Here is a 23,374-nt window from a genome sequence, read left to right as displayed (position 1 = left end):
GTGGCTTGCGAAAGTATTCGGCCCCCTTGAACTTTTCAACCTTTTGCCAAATTTCAGGCTTCAAACATAAAGAAATAACATTTTTATTTTTTGTGAAGCATCACCAACAAGTGGGACACAATTGTGAAGTGGAATGAAATCTTTTGGATTTTTGAAACTTTTTAACTAATAAAAAAATGAAAAGTGGGGCGTGCAAAATTATTCGGCCCCCTTGCGTTAATACTTTGTAGAGCCACCTTTTGCTGCGATTACAGCTGCAAGTCGCTTGGGGTATGTCTCTATCAGTTTTGCACATCGAGAGACTGAAATTCTTGCCCATTCTTCCTTGCAAAACAGCTCGAGCTCAGTGAGGTTGGATAGAGAGCGTTTGTGAACAGCAGTTTTCAGCTCTTTCCACAGATTCTCGATTGGATTCAGGTCTGGACTTTGACTTGGCCATTCTAACACCTGGATACGTTTATTTGTGAACCATTCCTTTGTAGATTTTGCTGTATGTTTGGGATCATTGTCTTGTTGGAAGATAAATCTCTGTCCCAGTTTCAGGTCTTTTGCAGACTCCAACAGGTTTTCATCCAGAATGGTCCTGTATTTGGCTGCATCCATCTTCCCCTCAATTTTAACCATCTTCCCTGTCCCTGCTGAAGAAAAGCAGGCCCAAACCATGATGCTGCCACCACCATGTTTCACGGTGGTGATGGTGTGTTGAGTGTGATGAGCTGTGTTGCTTTTACGCCAAACATATCGTTTTGCATTGTGGCCAAAAAGTTCGATTTTGGTTTCATCGGACCAGAGCACCTTCTTCCACATGTTTGGTGTGTCTCCCAGGTGGCTTGTGGCAAACTTTAGACGAGACTTTTTATGGATATCTTTGAGAAATGGCTTTCTTCTTGCCACTCTTCCATAAAGGCCAGATTTGTGCAGTGTACGACTGATTGTTGTCCTATGGACAGACTCTCCCACCTCAGCTGTAGTTCTCTGCAGTTCATCCAGAGTGATCATGGGCCTCTTGGCTGCATCTCTGATCAGTCTTCTCCTTGTCTGAGCTGAAAGTTTAGAGGGACAGCCAGGTCTTGGTAGATTTGCAGTGGTCTGATACTCCTTCCATTTCAAAATGATCGCTTGCGCAGTGCTCCTTGGGATGTTTAAAGCTTGGGAAATCTTTTTGTATCCAAATCCGGCTTTAAACTTCTCCACAACAGTATTACGGACCTGCCTGGTGTGTTCCTTGGTCTTCATAATGCTCTCTGTGCTTTCAACAGAACCCTGAGACTATCACAGAGCAGGTGCATTTATACAGAGACTTGATTACACATAGGTGGATTCTATTTATCACCATCAGTCATTTAGGACAACATTGGATCATTCAGAGATCCTCGCTGAACTTCTGGAGTGAGTTTGCTGCACTGAAAGTAAAGGGGCCGAATAATTTTGCACGCACCACTTTTCAGTTTTTGAATTGCTAAAAAAGTTTAAAATATCCAATAGATTTCGTTCCACTTCACAATTGTGTCCCACTTGTTGGTGATTCTTCACAAAAAATTAAAATTTTATATCTTTATGTTTGAAGCCTGAAATGTGGCAAAAGGTTGAAAAGTTCAAGGGGGCCGAATACTTTCGCAAGCCACTGTAGGTACACAGCCTTGATTTCCATAGAAGCCAGAAAGTCTCCCTGATGTATAAAGGGTTTGACAGACTAGGTGGATTCTAAGCAAAATGTCTGATCTGGACTAAAAATATTCAGCACTTTCAAATCCAAGATGGATTTCAGGGCTGTGATCAGTTTGAAGTAAAACCTCTAACACTGTTCTGCCACAGGAACTGGGACACTGACACCCTGATTCAAAAGATCACCTAGAGGAGAACTGCTAGTCTGTGTGGTGACACAGGAAGGTTGGAAGGGATGAACTGAGGAAGGGGCTGGGAGTGAAACTCGAGTTTGTAGTCTCCAAAAAACACCTCCTACACCCAAACATCTGAAATGCAAGCTGTCCAAGTGTCAGCAAAGGCTAAAATAACATTTAATACAAGTCTCGTAAGCTCTTGAAGGGAGTAAACATTTTATCAGGGTGTTTCCAATATTTGTAGAGGAAGACTTTGAACAAAGGTTGGAACAGAAGTGTGTTGGTGGTCTTAGAAGCTCTAATTTGGTCCCTAAAGTCATGTATAACTGTAGTAAAAACCTCTTTGGAAAGGGCCAAGGAAGGAGCCATAATTGACAGAGCTCAGGAAGGCTCCAAAACATGAGACAGACTCTAGGAGCTGAATGCACGAATCCAGGCTGCAGACATCAGCCACATCAGTAGGAACACGGAAAGCTGCACCAGAAAGCTAAGGAGACCTGGTACAGTGAAACTGCACCCCCATACCAGAGTCTAGAATCAGACATATTGCAACCACGTGACAGTAAAGCAACATAACTCAGGACAGGAGGCAAGGCCTCAGGTACTCAAGAAATACAACCGCTAGTAGCAGTTAAAGGTTGAAAACCAAAGGTAACTGCAATCACTGTAGGCAGACAGCGGGAACAGACCAAAAATTTAGATTTTCATGTGGCTCTTTGCAATGCAGGAGCAGCACCAGAGAGATGCTGCTTCAATGCTTAAAAGGTAGAAAAGAGTGCAGACAACACGTGCCACACAACCCAGCTGATGATGTCCGTGCTCAGTTCATTAGCAAGAACCCCTTCTGTGATAACTGCAGAGAACGCTCCAGGACTCTACTCCTAACACGTTACCAGAACGGAGGTCTGGAAAGCTGCTAATGTGGGACACAGTGCCCAAAGGTCACTCCCAGGCTATCCCCTAAACAAAGTCTAGAAGCGGCACTCCAAAAGTCAAGCAGAAGGTAAGCCACACCAGTTGGCTGCAATTGCAGAGACCAGCTCTAACAGTGATGTAGAGAACCCATGACTGAAGAGAAAGAGAAATGAAGTGCTAACAAAAAAATAGGCTAAAGGATAAGTACAACTTAAAAAAAAAAAAAAAAAAAAAAAATTATATATCAGTTTGCAACACTGCAACCACGACAGTGGGGTTACATGTTGCAACCTAAATACAGGTGTAACATGTAACATGGCGCTAGAGGTGGAGTTAGCCTTTTATCTTGACAACAGATCAAAAAAGGAATCCGTCTTCCAAAAAAATTGAGGCATGCTGGTAGGATTGTTTATCCTGGACTGGCCTATAGTTCTTTTGTTTGTCAGTGTCCAATTCTCCTGTAGGCAGCAGTAAAAACTGAAGGTTTAACATTTCCTGTGTCCCTCATGGAAGAGAACGTTTTGGCTGTGCATTCACTATAAAATTAGACTGATCCAAAATCAGTAAACGTTCACCTTTGAGAAAATGCACACAGTTTGGGCATGGAGATCCTAAATATTTAGAGGGTACACAGGCATATGAAGCCTTAATGGCCTATCTCAGATGTAACACCTGACAGCTGATCTTCTCAAAACATCTCATATTACTGCCAATGACCTGAACTTAGCATAGGACTGGTGGACATACCTCCATTGCTTATATCTCGGAGGGGCCACAGTATGGTGTAAGCCAACTGCTGGGGGATGTAGTAGAAAGGCGCAGTCCCAAATGATGGCTCATCTGAATGCTGAATTCTAGACCCAAACTCGTCCATGATGTACCAGACTGGAACTTTCTCTTCTGCAGACTGAAGATTGAATATATGTGAATGTAATTTAAAAAAAAAAAAAAACAAAAAAAAAAAAAAACACCGCACTGAAACCACAAAATCCACAATCCCGAGCACAATAAATAAAAGCTACTTAGGGAATGAAAACTATAAACTTTTTTTTCTACTTTTGTATCCATTATCCTCATATTTTGTAGCCTCATAGTTTTTTTTTTTTTTTGCTTCGTGTCCTGTTGGGGAGATTTTTCTTCACTTGCTGTCCCAGAGACATAAAAGGAAGTAAGTGGAAATCTGTCCAAATCAGAAGGAAATCCCCTTTTACGTTGTCAAACCTGAACAGGCTTTAATCTTAGATTTCCCACCATTTTCTATAACAGACGCAAGGGTCAGCAAGAAAAATATAGAGGGCAAATCTCCCCAGCAGGAATACAGACAGCATTAAAAACCTGCATACAAAATTGCCAACACACCAGGTTCCAGTATAAGGATCAGCAAATGTTCTTACATAACTTAAAGTGGTTGTAAAGTCAGTGAGCACAATTACTGGCATCCCCTAGCTATATATCACAGTGTTTGTGTTTTTTTTCTTTTTTTTTTTTTTTAATTATGAAGCTAAATACCTTATTTCACAGTGCCGCTGTGTGGTCACATGACCTCCCGCCGCTCTCCTTCCCCAGTCTAATGCCCTGTACACACGGTCGGACTTTGTTCGGACATTCCGACAACAAAATCCTAGGATTTTTTCCGACGGATGTTGGCTCAAACTTGTCTTGCATACACACGGTCACACAAAGTTGTCGGAAAATCCGATCGTTCTAAACGCGGTGACGTAAAACACGTACGTCGGGACTATAAACGGGGCAGTGGCCAATAGCTTTCATCTCTTTATTTATTCTGAGCATGAGTGGCACTTTGTCCGTCGGATTTGTGTACACACGATCGGAATTTCCGACAACGGATTTTGTTGTCGGAAAATTTTATATCCTGCTCTCAAACTTTGTGTGTCGGAAAATCCAATGGAAAATGTGTGATGGAGCCTACACACGGTCGGAATTTCCAACAAGGTCCTATCACACATTTTCCGTTGGAAAATCCAACCGTGTGTACAGGGCATAAGAATTACAACAAAAAGGGCTGAGACGTCAGCCGGGAGGTCATGTGATTGCACAGCGGTGCTGTGAAATAAGGTATTTTGTTCATAAAAAACAAAAACAAAAAAAAACAAAAAAAAACACAAACACTATATTGTATAGCTTGTTATAACAGGGGTTGCCAGCAATCATCCTCACTATCTTTGCAGCCACACAAAATAGCAGCAGGAAGGGAGGGATGGGGATACTCCAGACTTACTTCCTGGTGTCTTCCTTAAAGTGGTTCTAAAGGCTGAAGCTTTTTTTACCTTCATGTATTCTATGCATGAAGGTAAAAAAACCTTTAGTGTGCAGCTCTCCCCTCAGCCCAATCTCGATCCAGCAGCGTGCACGACAGCAGCTGCTCTCCCAGGTCTCTCGCTCCTCATTGGCTGCGATGCAGCAACCAAAGGGCTTCCACTGCTGTCAATCACAGCCAGTGAGAAGGGAGCAGGGCTGAGTTTATGCTGTTTTCTGGACACACAGAGCAGGGCTCAGGAGCGAGCACGCATTCAGCGGAGCATGGGCTGCAGGAAAGGCTAGGAGCGCCAGCGGCAGAACTGAGAAGAGGAGGATGGGGGCTGCTCTGTGCAAAATCACTGCACAGGGCAGGTAAGTATAACAGGTTTAAGAAAAAAAAAATTGCCTTTACAAACCCTTGAATTTGTGTTAGTCTGTGGTGCATAGAGCACAGTGAACCCAGGGGCCACGACCTGGGGTCGGCACACAGCTAAATCCAAACCCTTGTGAGGGGGTCCCTGGTGAATACTGGCTGGCTCTTAGACTCTGCGCACTCGGGACTCCTGTGTCATCTGAGCTCACATGAGACCATCCCCGTACTGTATAAAGTCCTGATACAACTTTCCAATGTGATCCTCGTTTAGCTCCTAGAACTTAACTTTTCCAGTGCAATCCAACGTAGTTTCCTAACCTGTAGATTTTGCTCACAGATCTAACTTGTTCCGTAGTGCTTAACCTTACTGAAAGTCTGCTCTTCTTGGGCATGTCCACAGCATCTCCTTGGCTATTCCATAGTTTAGCTGATGGGCCCACATCAGTACAGTTGTCACCTTGACATACCATTTCCTGAGTACCTGGTGCACTTTTTGACATGAAAAATGTATGTTCAGTGCAGATTGTGACTTTATAGCAATAAAATGTGATTTTATTTCCCACTTGATTTTACAGAAAAAAAAAAAAAAAGTTAGGGCTTTACATACACTTTAAACTGAATGAACTACTAAACTCCTAAATCATAGATTGCAGATTGTGATAGATGCTGCAGAGCTCTGTAACCCTCAATGATAGCTGAGAACAATGTAACTGATAAGGAGTACAACACGGGCAGAGAGCACAGCAAGTCAGCTGAAAATTTCTACGAGGAGCAACAGGTATTTTTTTTTTACAAAATTATTTTAACACTATTTTTTTTTTTACATACAAACTGGTCCAAAAAAAGAGAAGCACATAGTTAGATTTACATACTCTTCAACATGACAATACGGAAAAGAAACAAAACACCCAATACAGTACATCTCCCTGATCCATTATTTGTATACCTCTCCCCCAAACATAGCTGGGGTAAGCCAGATAGAGAGGTAAAAATATAATTAAAAACGTGTTCACTTATCCTTCATGCATGCTACTGGATATGGATACTGCAACACTGAATCCACTCTCCTGACTTGCTTACACATGGTATGCTACCTTTGTTTGTGTTTCTTTGTAAACTCAATAAAACTGTACCTTGGAAAAAAAAAAAAAAACACGTTGGCTGAATCTTTGGCTATGTCTCCAAGATCATTATCTATAGCGTATGGCAGACAGGTACACTTCAGACAAGGAACAAGCACTGCAATGTAATGGTAACAAAACATAATGAACCAAAATCCAAGACATTCTTTCTTCAGAGACATCAAGGACACAAAAGACTAGGGTTCGTCCTCTTACCCCTTGTGAAAGCTGATATGTCTGGTTATACTTCCACATTTCTGTAAGGACATCTTCCACCACCCCTTCATCTGGGACCTCTCCATGGAACTCCATCCCCATCAGGTTGGCCATACGGTGCAGAAGGCCAGGAACCTCCATTAGTTGTCGCCGAGCATGCTCTACGCGGTAGGTCCATGCATGGTCAATGAGGAAAATGCTGAAATGTCATAAACATGTATTAGGACCAAAACCCAGCAGCAGAGGATATTCCAAATCCAAAATGGTAGCTCTATAAAGACTAGCATCTATAAAACAATGCATTTTTTTAAATGTGTAATCCCTTTAAAAGCATCAAAAGCAAAAGTCTGTATAAGCCTGATAAGCCAAAAAAAGCTAATTGTATTACTAGCAATATAGGATCCTAAATAGTCCTGGTCTCTCCTGCATGGTAATCCCTCATAATGATGACTTTATTCTCCTCTTCTCAGTCTAGATAAGGGCATTGAGTGGAGCTCTGGAGCGGATTCCTAATGATACAAAAGGTGGTGCTATATTTAAAAAACGGACATTGTTGCCGTTTACTGTGAGATGTCAGGAATTTATGCAGACCTGTAAAACGACAGAAAGGTCACTTTGAATTAATGTGAACTGTAAACATTTTTGCATTTGTGAAAGTTAAGAGGCCAAGTTCTGCTTTTGTAAAAAAAAATGCACATGATTTTGCAGGTAAAAAAAATGTACATTTATTATATTTGTACACTGCAGCCTGCAAAGCATTGCACCTGTGAACAGTGGATCATGCAGACACTCAGTACAGCTGTCTGCCTGTACCAGTGTCCTACTGGAGAGATTTCCCATACTTCCTGTCCTAGACACACAATTGAGTGGAAATCTCTGGTAATTTCCTGGTGACAACTGTAAAATACTGAATTTCCCTTCCTTTTCTGTCCTGATGTCAATGCCTGGGAGCCCTGTCCTGAAAACTATCCATGCAAAGCTCCTGGTGCGAATGCATTACTCTGCTACTTTCTGGTTCAGCTTTACACCCCGGTAACACCGACTGTGGCATTGAAATCGTGTTACTTCACTTGAAGTAGCATGATTTTAAGTAGCATTTCAGTGCCACTTCAGGTGTGATTTGGAAGACATCTGCGCGATTTCATGCACAGATGTCTATGCAAGTCACACCTGAACTTGCAAAAAGTAGTGCAGGAACCACTTTCAAAATCAGCGCGACTGACTTCCAAAGCGCAGTGAAAATATTTGCCAGCACACCATACGATGCAGATAGCGTCCAAATGTGCAATTTATTGCATGATCACAAGGAGAGTGCAACGTTTCGGAGTCACGCAGGACCCCTTTGTCAGGCTGACGAAGTAGTACTGCGTGACTCCGAAACGTTGCACTCTCCTTGTGATCATACAATAAAATTACACATTTAGATGCTATCTGCATCGTTCCATGGTGTGCTGGCAAATATTTTCATTGTGACTTGAACCAGTATCCAGCTGGTTGTTGCTGCAGCACCCATACTTGTGAGCTCATCCAGGAACGCGTGCGATGGGAATATGAAGCATGACTTCCAATGCGGGCAATAGGGTGCGACTACCTGTCAAATCACATGACAAGTTACACTGGGGTGACCAGGGGCTTACTGCCTCTAATCAAACAGAGGTGGAGTGCCGATTGATTGAGCGACAAGCAAGGTGGAAAGACAACAGAGAAAGCCTCAAAGCCAAGCCTGGAAATAAGGGAGTTTCTTGAATGGCTGAACAGCATAGTAGAGGTGTGTATGAATGTCAAGACTGGCTGAACAGAATTAGAATTCCTTTGGCAGGTCAAAGAGCACACGCGCATGCATTTCTACTGATTATCTTTGCTTTCAAAGCCTGTCCAAGTATTTACAGCATTCTCCACAAAAAGTGAAGCGCAGGATACGTGTCAAATTGGGAGAGCGAGAAAGACCAAAGCAATAGGGTTGAAATATCACTATATAATCTTGCCACTGTCAACCTGTTGGGGTCTGAAGCTTGTAGCCCATTCTCATTGGTGACGATCACTTTGTAGGTTGACTCGTTGCCTGGGTTAGCCTTCTTTTTTTGTTCTCTCTCGATTTCTATTGTGTCCTCGTCCTCTTCCTCCATTTCCTCCACCTGCATTATACCGAACCACTCGCCAGCATCAAAAATCTAGGAGACAGACAGAAAGACATTGAGGTTGAAGGTCCACTAACCACTGCAGCCATTGATGTCAGAAATGGGATGCCTTGGGAGATTGAGTGGACAATAGACAGGTTCAGGTACTGCCATGTTTGACCTTTGGCAAGCACTATGCAAAAACTGACTTTAAAAGGCTCCTGAGGACAATTGGGTGTTGGAAGATGTCTGAAAAGGTAACAGCATACACTGGTGTACCGTGTACTCTTTACAGTGGTTTTTTTTTTTTTTCTTTAGTATGAGTCACTTTACAAAACTAAAAGGAAACAGGTGCTGCATAAGTATGCTGATCTCCAAGCTGGAACTTAGCAGGCAAACCTGTGCCAAGGGTGAGGGCTTGTGTAACATGCCAGGGCATGGTTGTAAGCTTACAGAAAACATACCCGGGGTGATGGAAGTTTACCAGTCTATTATTTCCATAGGGAGTTCACTATGTGACATAAAACATGCCCAACCTCCAAATCCACACACCCTGTATGGTATGGAAGTTGGCCTAATGCCTCTATTGAAAGGAAACCTGTTAGGAAAGAAATATAGCAGTTTGCCATTGCTCTTCCCTCCTACTGAAAAGGATATTTGCTTGGGTTTAATAAATGCATTTACCTGCATTTAGCTTTTGCGTCAAAAATTCTCCTTCAATTACTCTCCATTCATAAACTAAAGCATCGTAAACACAGTTTACGCTCAGTTATGAATGGACAGAATCAGTGACTCTGTTCATTCGGAAAAGGAAGGAGTCGGTAAAAGACAGATTTACCGGCTCCTTCCTCCGCTTTCCATCCTGGACAGATCCAGGACAAAGGGGGTGGAGGAGCACGGAGGGGGGTCAAGAGGAGCACACAGAGGAGAACTGGAGGAGGATACAGGGGTAGCATTTAGGGGTGATCGGTATGGGGGTGGGGGGAGTTCCAAGCACCGATCCCCATGTATAGATTTCAATATAGCAGCTGAAAGCCGTGGGTGGGGTGGGGGGGGGGGGGGGTTGCGGCTGTCAGCGGGTTTATTGAAATCTATACAGGGAGATCTGGCATCCCAGTCTTAGTCCATAGGCTATATATGTGTGTGGATGAGTAAGTTTGGGGTGGAGGAACTTGACTGGCCTGTACAAAGTCCTGACCTCAACCTGATAGAAGACCTTTGGGATGAATTAGAGTGGAGACTGCGAGCCAGGCCTTCTCCTCCAACATCAGTGCTTGACCTCACAAATGTGCTTCTGGAGGAATGGTCAAAACATTCCCATAGACACACTCCTAAACCTTGTGGACAGCCTTACCAGAAGAGTTGAAGCTGTTATAGCTGCAAAGGATGGGCCAACTCAATATTGAACCCTCAGGACTAAGACTGGGATGCCATTAAAGTTCATGTGCGTGTAAAGGCAGGTGTCCAAATACTTTGGCAATATAGTGCATGTGTGCCCTTAAAGCATTAAGCAGGTGTGCTGACATGCATTTTAACCACTTCCCGCCCAACCTATAGCAGAATGACGGCCAGGAAGTGGTTCAAATATATGATGTCCAGCAGGATAAGCCGCAGGGGCGCGTAGAACGGTGGTGTGGTGTCACTCTGACACACTGCATCTCCGATCGCTGTAAAGAGCCTCTGACAGAGGCTCTTTACCATGTGATCAGCTGTGACCAATCACAGTGTGAACCAGGAAGTGCCAGTAATCGGCTCTCCTCGGTTTGGGCTGACAGGGAAAGCTGATCGGCGGCTCTCCTGTCGGAGGGGGTGTGTGCACTGATAATCAGCACATTGATTATCAGCGCAGCCCCCCATCGGAGGTGCCCACCACAACGCCAATGAGTGCCCACCCAAATCTCCAATCAGTGCCCAAAGTGCCAAGTAACGCCTGTCAATGCCCTTCACAGATGCCAATAAGTGCCCATCAGTAATGCCTGTCAGTATCTCATCAGTGCTGCCTATCAACGCCCATCAGTGCAGCCCATCGGTGCCCATCAATTCTAAATATCAGTGCCACCTCATCAATGCCCATTAGTGCAGCCTCATCACTGCCCGTCAGTGAAGGAGAAAACAAAATTTTATAACTGAAACAAAGAAAAACTTTTTTTTTCTTTCAAAAATGTCTGTCTTTTTTTAGCAAAAAAAAAAAAAAAAAACACACACAACCCAGTGGTGATCAAATACCACCAAAAGAAAGCTCTGTTTGTGGTAAGAAAATGATAAAAAATTTAATTTGAGTACAGTGTAGCATGACCGCGCAATTGTCATTCAAAGTGTGACAGCACTGAAAGCTGAAAATTGTCCTGGGCAGGGAGGAGGGAAGTGCCCGGTATTGAAGTGGTTAATGTACGTTATTAAATTTTAAATAGATAGGGTTAATAGCGAATGAACAAGGCTTATTAATGCTTGTTGGCAATGCATGTATACTGCCTTACCATTGACCTCTATGGGCTTCCCAAAAGCCATACAACGCAGAAAAAAAAAATAAGGTATTATTTTTAAATGCACCGCAGCAGTGAAAATTGGGTCAAATCCTAACTACTCTTAAAAATACTCCCTCCCCTTCATAACACTAACCTGTGTAAGAAAAGATCTGTCTACTTTTATTATTTCTAGGCAGCTCCGGTCCAGTCATGCAATTGGCTCCCCTGTATCAGCCAGCGCCAGCTGCAGGGGAGAGGAGGGAGTGCCAACAATAGATGGGATATAGTAAGCCTATGGGAGACATCACCACTCTGGCATTACCAGTGATTGTTGATTGCTCTCTCTCTCTCTATCCCCTTGCAGCCATAAGGGGGAGGAAAAAAGAAAAAAAAAAAAAAAAAAATCACATTACCAGATTGGAGCGCTCTAAAAATAAGGACGAAGACAGATCTTTTCTTACACAAGTTACTCAGAATATTTTTAGGGTAGTTAAGGTTTGACCGGAATTCCATTTTAAATCACAACAGTGTTAATGTGCCCGGAGTGGGTACTTTCTCGTCCAATCATCAGGGGGAAGGTGCATGCGGGATTCATCAATGACACTGGGGATGTCCTGATATTCTTCTTGAATTATTGTAAAGTGACTGTCAGATATGTTGGCATCCCTGCCATGCACTGCGGTTCCATCTGCCAGCAATTATGAGGCTACAGAACACAGTACTGACATAGCTGGTTGGAGGAACCACAATGGAAAGCGAAGGAAGGAAGAGGCAGTCATTGTCATCTATGGCAGGTCTGGAAGAAGAGAGTGAAGGGTGGAGAGTCCTCCCTTCTCAAGTACTAAAGTAGAACTAAAAACTATTTGTTTAGGATAGAGTGGAGGGGGATTAGAACCCCTGTAAGGTTTTATTGCTGTCTGTACCCCCATTAGGCTGCATTTACACTTGATCGCAGGTGGAATCGGCGCAATTCTGGCCTGTTATTTTTCATATGGCTGCAAAATGCGGGAGGTGTTTGAGATACCATTACTCCTAAAGGCCCTCCAATCCCGCCATGATTTTCACATGGCTGTCGACTGAGAGTAGCTTGAGTTCCTTTTTGAGTGACAAGCACCATAATTGTAGCGCGATTTATCACGTGACAATCGCGGCGCGATTGGGGTGCCATTAGAAGTAATGCCATCGCAAACGCATCCTGTGTTTTACAGCCATTTGAAAAAGTGGGGTGGAATTGCGCCAATTCCGCCCGTGATCATGTGTGAATGCAGCCTTAGGAATATTCACCCTCTCCATTTATCCTGTTTAGGGTTATCATTTAAAGTGACATAAAATCCCTAATCTTGGGTTGTCCTCAGAATGGTAATAGAGTGGAAATCTTTCAATGGGGACACTAGTTCTGGTGACAACCATGGATATCCACATGTTGAAGGGATTTCCTTGCACTACCTGTTTTGGCTAAGGGACAGGAAGTCTTCCCAAGGGGACACAGATGGCAACAAAATACATGAGAGGGGTTATAACCCTCCCTAGGTGGAATTCTGCATCGGTCTGATGCTGCATCTGTCCCCCGGCGCCTCTGCACTGAGAATTGAGCGTTTGAACACCGTTGATCGCTCGGTTTTCAGTGAGCAGAGAGCTGTGGACTGTCAGTCAGAGCTCTCTGCTCTTCTCCCTCCTCGCTCATTGGAGAGCCGAGCTGAGACGAGTGTCAGTCCAGGCACCTGGTGGATCCAGACTTTATTGTCGGGACAACGTGGAGCCTGGACCGATATCCGTGACGTCAGCAGAGTGCGGACTTCAGACCGCTCTCTCCTGAAAACAGGTCATCACAGGAGTGCATAACGATTTGCACTCCTGTGATCCAGTGGAGAAGTTCAGGCTGGACGTCTCCTTTAATTCTATTTACATTATCTTCTTTGTAACAGGCAACTCCCCCCCCCCCCCCCAAGCGACAATCACTTTATAGCCTCAGGCAGAGTGCGCATTAAAAACGCTGCTTTTAGAGACATCTGGCAGTTTCTTTCACATTTTTTTGCCTCTAAACGCCCCTCCACATTAGCCTAGGGGTCCCTGCACATATAGGGGGTTTAGAATCAGGAAATAAAAAAAAAAAAAAAAAAAAACTGCTAGCCCGTCCAGAAGCAGGAGCTTTTTAGCAGGAAAAAATAAATAAATCGCTTGACTTGTGTAAACGTGTCTAAACGCGGGTTAACGCTAGGAGCATCAAGCACTTGAGCGTTTAATTCATTTCAATGGCCGTAATGAATTAACATTCAGGCCGACGACACGACCGCCCAAGCACCTGACACGCCTAAACGCGCCAAGTGTTTTTTCTGCCAAAACGCTGCTGCCAGGAGGAAAGGCATTTAGGAGAGATGGGCAAACACCCTGTTTGCATGAGGCCTCCAACTATTTAGCAATCACAGCAATAGAAACACTGAATTGTAACATTTGTAATAAATATCAAAGTATGAAATACCCGAGTGATCCCAGAGCTAGAGGATGATCTGCTGTATGCACTGCAGCCACACATACAGATAAAATGACGGGATGCATGGCACTGACTGATCTCTTATTCATGGTGACCATCCAATCCTGGCACTGTCACAGCAATCCGGTCACCGCATTGTACAATCACACAATCTGTCAGCCTCCTCTCTGATCTCACACTTCTTCTGATTGGTGGATCTTAGTTACAAGACGACATTGCACCCAATCCTAAATTGGCCATACACTATACAAACAGATTTACATGCTACTTTAGATGTACCATCCACTATGTAGTAGAGCCCCCCACCTGATCTGATAAATAACTGAGTGCAATGAAATGATTAAAGAATAACTAAGAGCAACATTTTTGTTTTGGACAAAGTGGAGAGGAATTAGAACCCCGGGCAGGTTTTTATTGCTGTCTGTGTCCCCATTAGGGAGATTGATCCTCTCTATATAAAGTCAAAGAAAATCCCAAATCTGCCCACAGTTCAAATGTAATCCTCATATTATATTGTACAGGAGGAGATTGTACGATCACACTGTATGGCAGTGCCAGCTACTGACAGCCCATATCGGTGCCCTCTTCCTGCCAGCAGCACACCAATCAGCAACTTCTCCAGCCCTGCCCCGATCCCCCGTACCTCCCCCTCCAGCTTGCGGTGCAGGCTCTTCCAGTACACAGGCGGCACCCCGGAGGAGTTGAGAGCGGCCTGGTGCAGAACCACGAACTGCGAATATCCCTCATCCTGCTGATCGTAACCCGGCTCGGCCATGCTGCCCGGACTGCGGATCTGAGCATGCGAGGGGGCAGGGGGGGCGTGTCTGAGCGTAACTCCGCCCAGTACACTCAACGCAGGCCTTCCTAGTTCTGCCCCCGCCCATTGTATTTATAATGCCCCACCCGTTACACTCCCACTGCCTTACTATGCCCCGCCCACAAGAAAGCACACTGCCCTGTTATGCTCCGCCTGCATACACGGAGACCTGCCCTGCCTTCTATATACACGCTGCCCTGCCCACTGCACGGACAGGTTCTCCCCGCCCATAGCACGGCGGGGAGAGAAAGCGGATAAGGACCCCCATCTACTGCGCAGGCGCAAGAGCCGGCGGAAATAGCCAGCGAAATACAGGCGAAATCAGCTGTACACGGCGCCTGTTAGGGGGCCGCTCTCCACGCTTCGGGCACGGCCTCGCTTCGCTCGGCACTTTTTTATTCCCCCTCTGGGTCCACTTGGATGGTGGGACTTCAGCCTGGACCTGGGGCGCAGGCGCCGTGTACAGATGATTGAAGATTTTCATTTTCGGCGGCTCCTGGTCATTTGTACTGCGCAAGCGCAGCGCTTGCGCAGTACAGGGGGGAACTTACCCGCCGAGGGAACTTTCTCGGCAAGACTCCGGTGTCTTGTCAAATACTATCCCCATCCAAAAGTGTCCGCCCTGTACTGCGCAGGCGCAGTACAGAGGACAAACGAGAGCCGAAAGTCTCCGAAGTTCAACAGCTGATCGTCAACTGTACACGGCGCCTGCACTTTTATTCTTACCCTATGTCCAGGATCATTCCCTACTATCCAAGTGGACATAGAGTAAGAATAAATAGATGCCGAGCGCAGCGAGGTCGTGCCCGAAGCGTGGCGAGCGGCCCTCTTGCAAAGCCATTACTAATAAGTGCCCAAGCGCCGTGTACAGCTGATGGTCAGCTGATCAACTTTGGACACTTTCGGCATCTCCTTCTCCTCGGACACTATCTGATAGGAGGACACTTCTCCTCAGAACACCGGTGTCTTGCCGAGAAAGTTCTGCTCGGCGGATAAGGACCCCCCTATACTGCGCAGGCGCAGTAGGATCCGGCGGAAATAGCCGAAGGTGAATAGGTGAAAATCAACTGTACACGGCGCCTGTAAGAGGGCCCCTCGTGGGCTCGCTTCGCTCGCCACGCTTCGGGCACGGCCTCGCTTCACTCGGCTCTTTTTGATTCCCCCTCTAGGTCCACTTGGATGGTGGGGAAGGAACCTGGACCCAGAGCGCAGGGGCCGTGTACAGCTGGTTGAAGAGTTTGAGCTTCGGCTAACTCCGGCGGCTCATAGTAGTTCGTACTGCACAGGCGCTGCGCCTGCGCAGTACAGGGGGGTCCTTATCCGCCGAGGGAACTTTCTCGGCAAGACACCGGTGTCTTGTCGAATACTGTCCCCCATCGGATAGTGTCCGCCTTGTACTGCGCAGTATGGAAGACAAACGAGACGCCAAAAGTCTCTGAAGTTCAACAGCTGATCGTCAGCTGTACACGGCGCCTGCGCACTTATTGCGCCCTGTGTCCAGGTTCATGCCCCACTATCCAAGTGTACATAGAGTTAGAATAAAAAGATGCGGAAATCCCTGAAGTATGCACCTCCCTGTACTGTATACCGACATGTCATATCCCTGAAGTATGCACCTCCCTGCACTGTATACCGACATGTCATATCACTGAAGTATGCACCTCCCTGTACTGTATACCGACGTGTCATATCCCTGAAGTATGCACCTCCCTGTACTGTATACCGACATGTCATATCACTGAAGTATGCACCTCCCTGTACTGTATACCGACGTGTCATATCCCTGAAGTATGCACCTCCCTGTACTGTATACCGACGTGTCATATCCCTGAAGTATGCACCTCCCTGTACTGTATACCGACATGTCATATCCCTGAAGTATGCACCTCCCTGTACTGTATACCGACGTGTCATATCACTGAAGTATGCACCTCCCTGTACTGTATACGACATGTCATATCCCTTAAGTATGCACCTCCCTGTACTGTATACCGACGTGTCATATCCCTGAAGTATGCACCTCCCTGTACTGTATACCAACATGTCATATCCCAGAAGTATGCACCTCCCTGTACTGTATACCGACGTGTCATATCCCTGAAGTATGCACCTCCCTGTACTGTATACCGACGTGTCATATCCCTGAAGTATGCACCTCCCTGTACTGTATACCGACATGTCATATCCCTGAAGTGTGCACCTCCCTGCACTGTATACCGACATGTCATATCCCTGAAGTATGCACCTCCCTGTACTGTATACTGACACCTCCCGTCTGTACTGTATACTGACATGTCATATCCCTGAAGTATGCACCTCCCTGCACTGTATACTGACATGTCATATCCCTGAAGTATGCACCTCCCTGTACTGTATACTGACATGTCATATCCCTGAAGTATGCACCTCCCTGTACTGTATACCGACATGTCATATCCCTGAAGTATGCACCTCCCTATACTGTATACTGACACCTCCCTGCACTGTATACCGACATGTCATATCCCTGAAGCAGGGCTGGGACAAGGGGTGGGCAGGAGGGACGGCTGCCATGGGCACTGTGGTTTAATGTGAGGTGGGGGGAGTGGATTAGTGTTGGAAGGGGGAATTTGTGTTGCAGAAGGAGGTAAGAATTGTTCTAGGAGGGGAAATTTGGGGGATTTATTTAGAGGGATTTGTGCTAGGAGGGGGTATTTGGTGAGAATTTTTGCTGGTGGGGGGAAGATGTGTACTAAGAGGAGAAATTTTGGAGGGGGTGGGAGAAGATTTGTGCTAGGAGGAGGGGATTTGGTGAGAATTTTTGCTGGGGGTAGAGAAGATGTTTACTAGGAGGGGAAATGTTATAGGTAAAGGATTTGTGCTAGGAGGGGTGAATTTTTTTGTGGGGTGGGCAAAGATTTGTGCTGAGAGGAGGGAATATATGCTTAGGGGTAAGCATGCAGAACAGAACAGTATTTTTGTGGGGGGGGGGGATTTTTGCTGACACATCATGCTCATACATTTTGGGGGGTGGGGGGGGTGGGGGGTGGCAGTTTGGTATGTTCGCCCTGGGCTCTAGATAACCTGAAGTATGCACCTCCCTGCACTGTATACCTACACCTCCTGTCTGTACTGTATACCGACACCTCCCGTCTACTGTATACCGACACCTCCCGTCTGCGCTGTATACCGACACCTCCCGTCTGTGCTGTATACCGACACCCCCCGTCTGTGCTGTATACCGACACCTCCCATCTGCGCTGTATACCGACACCTCCCGTCTGTGCTGTATACTGACACCCCCCCCGTCTGCACTGTATACCGACACCTCCCGTCTGCACTGTATACCGACACCTCCCGTCTGCACTGTATACCGACACCTCCCGTCTGCACTGTATACCGACGCCCCCCGTCTGCGCTGTATACCGACACCTCCCGTCTGCGCTGTATACCGACACCTCCCGTCTGCACTGTATACCGTCACCTCGCGTCTGTACTGTATACCGACACCTCGCGTCTGTACTGTATACCGTCACCTCCCGTCTGTACTGCATACCGTCACCTCGCGTCTGTACTGCATACCGTCACCTCGCGTCTGTACTGCATACCGTCACCTCGCGTCTGTACTGCATACCGTCACCTCGCGTCTGTACTGTATACCGACACCTCGCGTCTGTACTGTATACCGTCACCTCACGTCTGTACTGTATACCGTCACCTCGCGTCTGTACTGTATACCGTCACCTCGCGCCTGTACTGTATACCGTCACCCCCTGTCTGCGCTGTATACCGACACCCCCCGTCTGCGCTGTATACCGACACCCCCCGTCTGCGCTGTATACCGACACCCCGCGTACTGTATACCGTCACCTCGCGTCTGTACTGTATACCGTCACCTCGCGCCTGTACTGTATACCGTCACCCCCCGTCTGCGCTGTATACCGACACCCCCCGTCTGCGCTGTATACCGACACCCCCCGTCTGCGCTGTATACCGACACCCCCCGTCTGCGCTGTATACCGACACCCCCCGTCTGTGCTGTATACCGACACCTCCCGTCTGTACTGCATACCGTCACCTCGCGTCTGTACTGTATACCGACACCTCCCGTCTGTACTGCATACCGTCACCTCCCGTCTGTACTGCATACCGTCACCTCGCGTCTGTACTGCATACCGTCACCTCGCGTCTGTACTGTATACCGTCACCTCGCGTCTGTACTGTATACCGACACCTCGCGTCTGTACTGTATACCGTCACCTCACGTCTGTACTGTATACCGTCACCTCGCGTCTGTACTGCATACCGTCACCTCGCGTCTGTACTGTATACCGTCACCTCGCGTCTGTACTGTATACCGTCACCTCGCGTCTGTACTGTATACCGTCACCTCGCGTCTGTACTGTATACCGTCACCTCACGTCTGTACTGTATACCGTCACCTCGCGTCTGTACTGTATACCGTCACCTCACGTCTGTACTGTATACCGACACCTCGCGTCTGTACTGTATACCGACACCTCGCTGTGAACTGTTTGTATTCCCGTACACTTGTATGGGATGAGAAGCAATTGTGAAGCAAGCAAAAGCTTGAAAACATTTGTCCTAACTCTACTGTTGGCCTAGACACCAGTGCCAAGTTCCCTACTGAAAGCAGTCTATATTGACATACCCTGGGAGCCTTTGAAAATCAACATCTCTAAGAAAGGAGATGGAGTAGGAAGCAGAGCGCTAGATAGAGTAAGCTAATCATAGTATACATAATGCTCCATGCCAAATTTTGGGCGTGGTCAAATTGCGCCTAAAAAGTGAGTGGGACTAAAATGATAGCACAGTATAGTTTTACATATGACAAGGAACCTCTCCTACTAACCTCCCTTTCCCCTTGCAATGTGAGTGAATTCTGCCCCTGTACCACAGTTACCACTGCACGGAATGTTGGTAGGGCCCTGGGCTGGTAAAGCCTGATGGTGGGCATGAAGAAAATAAAAAATATAGCATGAGCCTCTATTCTTCTGGCCTGCTTTGCAACCCTTCATACTGAAGCCGATCAACTAATCACCTCACACCAGCCTGGTTACCATGCACAGCTGCACCAGATTTTTGCACTCTCCAGTTTTAGTAAAGCGACCCCTAATGCCCCGTACACACGATCCGAAAATCGTACAAAAAATTCCGCATTCGAATCGATCGTACGATAATCGGAACGTTAGTACAGAGCTTTCAAGAGCCGATCAGGACAGTTCATCCGATATTATTCTATCGGACATGCATGGAAATTTTTTTCGAACGATACCAGATCGTACGATTTTTGTTTAATCAGTACACCTATGGTTCGAAAATGCAATACAAATGCATTACAACACATGCCATCACTTCCAAATTTTTATGCTGTCGTATGGGAATTTTCGTGACTTTAGTAAACTCATCAGATTCGACGTGAGATTAGCATGCAAAAAAAAACGGACGATCATTCGTCTGATAATCGGAACGTGTGTACCGGCATAAGCCTCACTGGCAGACAAATAGTGTGAAAAATGACAACCACAGTCACTGCTATGAGTCCTCATTTCTTACCTCAATGCCTCTAGACTCATCCTCTCTTATCCCAGTTCTGCTGGAGTTATCCTCTCCTACCCCCAATGCCTCTAGAATCATCCTCTTACTCTAATGCCACTAGATCCATCCTCTCTTTTCCCAATACCTCTAGAACCACTCTTTCTTAGCCCAATTGCTCTAGAGCAATCCTTTCTTACCCCAATGCCTGTAGACTCATCCTCTCATCTCTTACCCCAATGCCTCTAGACCCATCCCCCCACCCCAATACCTCTAGACCCACCCTCTCATCTCTAACCCAATACTTCCAGAACCATCCTTGCCTACCCCAATACCCGTAGACCCATCATCTCTTACCCCAATACCTCTAGACCCATCCTCTCCTACTCCAATACCAGTATACCCATCATCTCTTACCCCAGTACCTCTAGACTCATCCTTTCTTACCTCAATAGCAGCCAGATGTAATTCTAACCTAAATGGCAACAGATTCTTCCTCCAGTATCTCCTGCCAACTTCCTCACAGCATTGTTCCCAGCATCACCTTCTTCTTACCGTAATGCCCCCCAATGATCCTCCTTTTGCCTATGCACCTACCTCTGGTTGGGTGAATACTGGCCTTCAGGTAGTAGCACACAGGTGCAGCTTGGGGCATTCCTCCTCTTACATCTCTAGGTGCATGTATTGAGTACAGATCTTTAAGGGGCTCCAGACCAGAACCTGCTGGGAGCTCTGCAAGATCTGCTTCTCTGGAAGATCCTGGAGATCAGCCAATCAATACCTCTCAAACTCACCAGCATGTGCACTGCAGCTTGATCATATAAGTGTTCACTGTGAATCTACTCTCTGTCCTGAGAGACCACATTTGTTTATCACACTCAGGCTGTCTTTTCTACTCCTGCCGAAGCATGTTTATAGACAATACAGGCCAACTATCCCTGAGATTTGACTAATTCCGGTAATTATGGAAAAATGTCCAAAAATGTCCGGCAAATGTCCAAGTATATCCACTGGCTGATACTAGTTACTAATGCTGTATCTTGGTAACAAGTGTAGCTCTACCCCTGCAGGAGCCGCTTGGTAGATTGGGTTCTCTGTTTATTTGTCTCGACTCTGTGGACAACCCAGGCTTTTCTGACACACCCGGTTAGGAAAATGGTTATGGCAATTAGGGTTGCACCGATACCGATCAGTGGTGGCCAGTGCTCAAAATTTTTTGGGGGGGCGTGCAAACAAACTGAAAAATACTAAAACCGCCCCCCCATCAATTGCAGCCTCACTGTGCCCATCAAATGCAGCCATTGTGCCCATCAAATGCAGCCACTTGTGCCCATCAAATGCAGCCACTTGTGCCCATCACATGCAGCCACTGGTGCCCATCACATGCAGCCACGTGTGCCCATCATATGCAGCCACTTGTGCCCACCATATGCAGCCACTGTGCCCATCATATGCAGCCACTGTGCCCATCAAATGTAGCCACTTGTGCCCATCATATGCAGCCACTGTGCCCATCATATGCAACCACATGCCCATCATATGTAGCCACTGTGCCCATCATATGCAGCCACTGTGCCCATCATATGCAGCCACTTGTGCCCATCAAATGCAGCCACTTGTGCCCATCATATGCAGTCTCGTGTGCCCATCATATGCAGCCACTGTGCTCATCATATGCAGCCACTTGTGCCCATCATATGCAGCCATTTGTGCCCATCATATAAAGCCATGTGTGTCCATCATATGCAGCCAATGGTGCCCATCATATGCAGCCAATGGTGCCCATCATATGCAGCCACTGTGCCCATCATATGCAGCCATGTATGCCCATCATATGCAGCCACGTGTGCCCATCATATGCAGCCACGTGTGCCCATCATATGCAGCCACTTGGGCCCAGTATATGCAGCTGCTGAGCCCATCAAATGCAGCCACCGACCCCCCCCCCCCCGCGCGTGGGTCGCGGCTCTGGCAGAAAAAAAAACCCCACGCACGGCTCTGACAGAGCCGAGGGGACTTACTATAGCACTGCAGCAGCTCCTCTCAGAGCGGCGGCGACCTCTGCTCCAGCGCGTGTCTCCTCCGCTCCTCTTCCTAAGCGCCAGGCATCCAATAGGGTTGCCCGGTGCTTTGGCCAATCAGGAAGCAGGCCTGACACCCTGCCTCCTGATTGGCAGGGAGGAAGGTTAGTGTGAAAATAGAGATAATTAATAATTTGCTATCGTCACACAATTGGGTGGGATCAGGGCGCACTCTCTGCGGCCCGAGCCCACCCTATTTTGAAGCCTATTAGAGCCTCTGACTCTAATCAGTTGCTTCAAAAAGTACCACCCCCTCCCACCCCCGCCATAGGAATCCCATGCATCCGGCATCCTGAAAGGGGCTGGGCTCAGAGATGGGGGCGGCGCCCACAGTGCAGGGGCCGCCACTGATTACTGATATCGGTCCCAATGCAAAGCATTTGCGCAAGTATCGGTACTCGTACAAATTCCCCCATACCTGAAACCGATACCTTCGGGCTCTGTTCTTTCAGCTGTCAGTAGGAATTCCCTGCTAACAGCTGAAATGTAAAGAAAAAAATGCTGGTAATTATTGGTTGTTAAGAAACCGGGCCGCCAAGTCCTTAACAACCAATCGCTTGTCCTCGGGATTCCCCTCTCTGCCTCCTCCCCTCCCGGCAGCTGTCACCAGGCTCGGGGCCGCCTGTCTGTGGACCTTAAGTTCAGGAAACTGCCTGCATTAGTGGTGACCAAGCCCAGCTCCCCCCATCTCACTGTTCTCTCCCCTCCTGCCGGGTGCAGCTCTGACATTGAGCTTTGCTCGTCGCGGCTCAGCTATTTCTGTCACAATCTGGTCAGGAGCAGGAGTGAGTCCTGTGTAGCGCTGGTAGATTTTTCAATCTACCGCTTATATGTAAATTTAGTGGGTCATCTGTGCTGTACATAGTTCAGATTCAATTTACTGTTAGATTAGCCTCTGTTCCAGTTTGGCTGTGTTGCATGCAGTTCCGCATTCTGCCTGTGGGTGTCGTTGTCACCATGGGTGGGTGTTGGAAAGCAACAAGCTGAAGTATATGAGTGCTCTTCTGTCCCGTAGAAAACTCAGTGGAGGTGGTCCTCCAGGTTGTATTCTGGGAGAGAGTATTTATGGGACAGACGCCATGTTTCGGAGAGCTTTACCTTGTGGCTCTCCTGGCCTAGAGGCATGCGTTAGTGAGTTCTACC

General features: G+C 46.8%; 1 protein-coding gene across 1 annotated transcript in view; it reads right to left on the bottom strand.

Moving 5' to 3' along the window:
* Window positions 1-14,654, bottom strand: part of TTLL12 (tubulin tyrosine ligase like 12) — a 55,745-nt gene extending 41,091 nt beyond the window's left edge. Inside the window, exons 1-4 of the mRNA XM_073621954.1 lie at window positions 14,442-14,654; window positions 8,721-8,896; window positions 6,726-6,924; window positions 3,504-3,663 (exon numbers count right to left, since the gene is read on the bottom strand). Coding sequence (XP_073478055.1) covers window positions 3,504-3,663; window positions 6,726-6,924; window positions 8,721-8,896; window positions 14,442-14,573 — 667 coding nt within the window. The 5' untranslated portion in view covers window positions 14,574-14,654. The remainder of the gene's footprint in view (window positions 1-3,503; window positions 3,664-6,725; window positions 6,925-8,720; window positions 8,897-14,441) is intronic.
* Window positions 14,655-23,374: the final 8,720 nt, after the last annotated feature.

Source organism: Aquarana catesbeiana, linkage group LG03 (assembly GCF_042186555.1).
Source record: "Aquarana catesbeiana isolate 2022-GZ linkage group LG03, ASM4218655v1, whole genome shotgun sequence".
NCBI lineage: Eukaryota > Metazoa > Chordata > Amphibia > Anura > Ranidae > Aquarana > Aquarana catesbeiana.
The sequence above is the reverse complement of the archived record's forward strand: the minus strand, read 5'-3'. Positions and strand labels throughout refer to the sequence as shown.